The 4,774-nt window shown below is 41.7% G+C and overlaps 1 protein-coding gene across 1 annotated transcript in view; it reads left to right on the top strand.

The window, feature by feature from the left end:
- Nucleotides 1–218: 218 nt before the first annotated feature.
- Nucleotides 219–4,774, top strand: part of TEDC2 (tubulin epsilon and delta complex 2) — a gene marked incomplete in the record, with an annotated part of 36,826 nt that continues 32,270 nt past the window's right edge. Inside the window, 2 exon segments of the mRNA XM_072419064.1 lie at nt 219–301; nt 3,478–3,576. Coding sequence (XP_072275165.1) covers nt 219–301; nt 3,478–3,576 — 182 coding nt within the window.

Here is a 4,774-nt window from a genome sequence, read left to right on the forward strand (position 1 = left end):
CACCATTGTGAAAACATGTTTTGAATGTATACTACAGCCACTTTATTAACAGTATAACCTTATGATAGTTGAGCCTTTCTCAAGTATTTTGTCGAATTGAAATGATTCTTGTCCGATTATTGTTTCATGGCTAGTGTCGGACAAGAATCTGAGGTTTGTACAGTGGCCGTCCGACATCATTTATGGATCCATGCTGGTGTATCCATGAATGATGCATAATGCAAGTGTGCAAGGTCATAGAGCATCACAAACACATGACACTATTAGTGATCGGGCATTCCCCGGATGGCAGCCCTCGCCGGTAAGATGAGTCCTGTCCCTGCACAAGTTGCTCTCCCACCCATGACAGTGCAGTTTTCCTAGCACGCTGCAGGAAAAAAAAAATCCCGCCTGTGCAATTTGTAGTATAAAGCAGAAGCTGATTGGCCAACTGTCATATCTCTACCATGCGCTGGACTTTCTGATTGGCGGATGCGGGTAAGGCGTCTTCCCCTTAGTGACAATCACTAGGTCAGGTGACTAGCTAACTTCCTGCTTCCTCATCTCTCGGGCTGAGCGCTCTGTTCCCGGTCAGAGGACTTCCAGATCTCTCCGATTCCTCCACCGGCTGGTAATACGGTAGATACTCCGGGCTCTCCTCTCCTCCTTCTTATAAGACTTTCTGCCACGTGATATCTGTAGATAGATTAGGTTTTAGTGTGTGTTTTTTCACCTTTGGGAGATATCTCTTCACTTCCGGTACTGGAGGCCCAACAGGAAGTGAGGAGAATTTTCTCAGAATAAGATTTGTCCTGATGTTCTCTATTGCAAGGGGTCACCAGAGTAAATTATTTTTGTCAGGTGCGAACATATGCCATGTCACTTTACATAGTCCATAGCCCTTTCAATAACAGTCCCGCAGAGGAGCTCACAATCTAATTACCCTTGCATAGTCAAGGTCCAGTTTTGGAGGCAAGACCGTTACCTAGCAGTATGTTTTTAGGGTGTGGAAGGAAACCCACACAACCACATGAAAACATACAAACTCCATGCTGATAATGTTAATGTTATGATTCATGCCTGAATGCTAACTACTGAAATTTAATAAGGAGTGAATGTCCTGAATATCGTAATAAAAACCTGCCCAAGGATCTAAAATTAAAAATAAAACATTTTGGGTAAAGATAAACTTTCAAAGCCTGGCTAACCCCAAGAACATCAACTAGTCCTACCTCTGGTGACAACGCTACCGCACTGTATCCATGATGGTGCAGCGTCCCCTCCCCCTCTCCTTGTCTCCATTGCTAATAAAAGTGCAGAATGTTTCTGGCGGGATCAGCAGAGCAGATGATAATGATAGCAATGGAGTATTTACCAGACATATATCAGCAAATTATAGAAGTGAGTTGTTGGATTTACAGAAGATTTAAATGAATAATATACGCAAAAGGAAGCTGTGTGGAAATTGTAATGTTTGTGTTTTGTGTATAGAGAAGCGAGCGGATCTGCCACCGTGCTGAAGACTTGTGATGAGATCCCATCAGTTCCAAATAAGAAATAACAGTGTTCTCCCCAGAATTTTTTTTCAGCCGGGTGGTAGGAAGCTGTAGCCGGGTGGTAAAAAAGAGGTGGTGGCAAAACACAGCAAATTTAGTGCTCCCTCTCTGCACTCTCTCCAATTCCACAATGTCCTTTTTGTGAACTGGTGCCCAAAACTGGACTGCATATTCCAGATGTGATCTGACCAATGCTTTTGCTATTATAGCTCGGTGGCTCAGTGGTTAGCACTCCGGCCTTTGCAGCGCTAGGTCTCAGGTTTGGATCTCGGCCAGGACACTGTCTGCATGGAGTTTGCAGGTTCTTCCCATGTCTGTCTGGGTTTCCTCCAACATTCCAAAAAAATGCAGTTAGATTAATTGGCTTCCTCCAAAAATTGACCTTATATTGTATTAAGACATATGAATATGGTAGGGACATTAGATTGTGAGCCTCTTTGAGGGACAGCTAGTGACATGGCTATGGACTTTGTACAGCACTCCATAATATTTAGGTGCTATATAAATACTGAATAATAATCAGTGCTCAACCCAGGAATTTTTTTGAGCCGGGTGGGAAGAAATTGTAGGCGGGTGGCATCCCCTGTATTGTGACCCAACTCTCAATTAGCCACAAAAAAACAGCCGGGTGGTTACTGAAAAGTGCCGGGTGGTGCGCCCAGCTAAAAGGCGCTGGGGAGAACACTGATAATAATAGCTGTCTATCATTTGGTTTGTCACATGCATCCCTGGGAGATATATCAAGAAGCAGTGTTGCCCCAGCTTGAGCAGGCATGGTTCTCCATTGTCACTATCAGGGAGCCACTCTAGAAAAATGACGTGCAGATGATTCATGAGCAAGTGTATGAAGACTGGAGGAGATTAGTGCTGAAATGCAAAAACAAGGATAAAAGAGAGTGCATTATGAAAAAATGTGTTATTATGCACAGTGATTTAGCAAACTAAACGTAATCTGTTTAGATTTTGTATTTCTAATGTATAGTAAATCCATATGGCACCACGCAGTGTTCCACCCAATATTGTGAGTGCAGGGTGTTATGACCCCACCCCAGAGGAGGCATTCTCACCACACTCTATACTATAATGCAAAGATAATGTGATGACATACGTGCCGCTCCCTACATCCTTGCTGGTGGAAAAAACAAAGTTAACCCTGCAAATCAAGTGGTTAGCTTAAAGACTTGTAGAATATTACAAGCTAAAGACAAGATGGAAAAAAGAGTAAGATAAAGATAAAGATTTTCAGGAGGGGAGGTGCAAGCACAAAAATTATTTACAATCAGGCAGATCTTTATTGCGGAAAGAGATAGGCAATGTCACTTCTGCAGTGGACCACACCTGCCTACCTGATTGATGCCTTTTTAGAAAACGCAGAGCTGCAAATACCAATTCTGGAATGTGTCGGCCCATGCGTATATGTCACCCCAGTCCAGCCAATCAAGAAGGCTGAAAATTGTAACCAGGTAGAGAAGCGCTCTGAGTGATTAGGCAGGTAAGGGTATTTTATTGCAGATGGACATTGCCTGTCCCTACTGCAAATAAAGAACCGAAATAATCACAATTTTTTGTTTTTTTAAAAAGGGTTTAGTTCTGCTTTAAAAGCACCCTTCAGTTTTAGGCTAGGAGTATTGGATACAGATCTTAATGGGAATGTGAATGTAGATGTAGGCAAGTGCTAAGCAACAAATACTTGAAGCCACTACTGTTAGGCATTGCTAAGGAAGAACACAAGTTGCATATATAAGTCAGTGTGGCTTCCCCTAAATAGTGTGCATGATACAAGTAGATCCTTAGATTACTGGATGTTCATAAAGGATGACCTGTCTGTCCTTGATTTTTTGCTTCTTTGCTCTACAAATACATTGCAAGCATCTTCTATGTCTTCTGTTGTAAATCCCTCATATATGACTTTACATCCCTTCTTCATCTGCTAATGTTACAGGCTGCTGGCCTTTCTTAACCAAGCCCTTCATAGCTGCAAGGAAGAAGAGAGGCAGCTTGAAGAAGAGCTGAGGCGTTACCGCAAACTCCTGGGTGATTGGTATGAATTAATTATTGAAGATTTGTAGGCTGTGCACATGTTTGGGACTAAGGAGCCTGCCTGTAATCTTGTGAAATTTCAATGAAGCCCCCAATGGGTATCAATACAAATATGTGCAGAAGTTACAATGTGATGGTATAGGCGTACATGTGGATGATGTTTACAGACTTCGAATCCACACAAAAAAAGCTCTCCACAGGCAGCTCAGTAGGCTAAAAGCCTGGAGTGCTAAAAAAGAAAATTGCTACCATAGTGTTTATCAGTGTTGGGTTTTCCAACCCAGTTCTGCCATCCATGCCTACCTTTTTTACCAGCAATGTGACCTCACCGGACAGAAAGGTTCAGGGTGCAATAAGGGTTAGGTCTATGTGGTGACCATGCATGCAGGCTGTGCTGTCGATATTTATTTCCTGGCATCCCAGATTTCTCTGGGCAGCTCTCCAATAACAAGCTGAAAATATATGCTGGAACCTAGAGGAAGCTAACATACAGATCTGCAACCAGTTTACTATTATTCATTGCACTAGTGTGCATACTCCAAATATAGGAGAAGCAATTGCTTTATAAATGTCTGTAAAGATTGTAGATAAATGTCATTCAAACCAAACAGTTTCTGACCCAATATCAGAAAATGATTTACTTAACAACAAGCTAGCTATGAAAAAGATGGTGATCTCTGATGAATCTCTGATCCCACAAGCAATCATATGCAACAAGAGCAGTGAATTGTTGTTCATTTTCAAGCATGTGTACAGATGTTGTTACACAGCAAATAATAATTTACAAATCATTTGCAGCAGGTAGGAAGTGGACATATCCAATATGTCTTCATGATCTACTCTGTAGCCAATACAGAAGTCTAAAAACATGCATATTTCTGGTATTTGTATTGAATTATGGATTATGGAATCATTCAGGAATGCCTATTCATTGGGAATTCTTCACATAATAACTTTTAACCTAGGGTTTGTGCATAGCTTAAAGCAACATACAGGCTGGGGTGCGTTGGGAAGGTTTCTAATCTCCACATAGTTACCTGGTTTCCTGGAGAGAATGAATAGATTGCTGATGGACTGCTGTTGTTGCCTAGCAATGCTCATTAGACCGCTTGTTGGATATATCTCTTTATAATGGAAATGTCACATATGCGGGGCTAACACCGCTGGAAATACTTCTAATGCTCTTTTTTTTTTTTTTT

The sequence above is a fragment of the Pyxicephalus adspersus genome, chromosome 7 (genome assembly GCF_032062135.1).
Source record: "Pyxicephalus adspersus chromosome 7, UCB_Pads_2.0, whole genome shotgun sequence".
Lineage (NCBI taxonomy): Eukaryota > Metazoa > Chordata > Amphibia > Anura > Pyxicephalidae > Pyxicephalus > Pyxicephalus adspersus.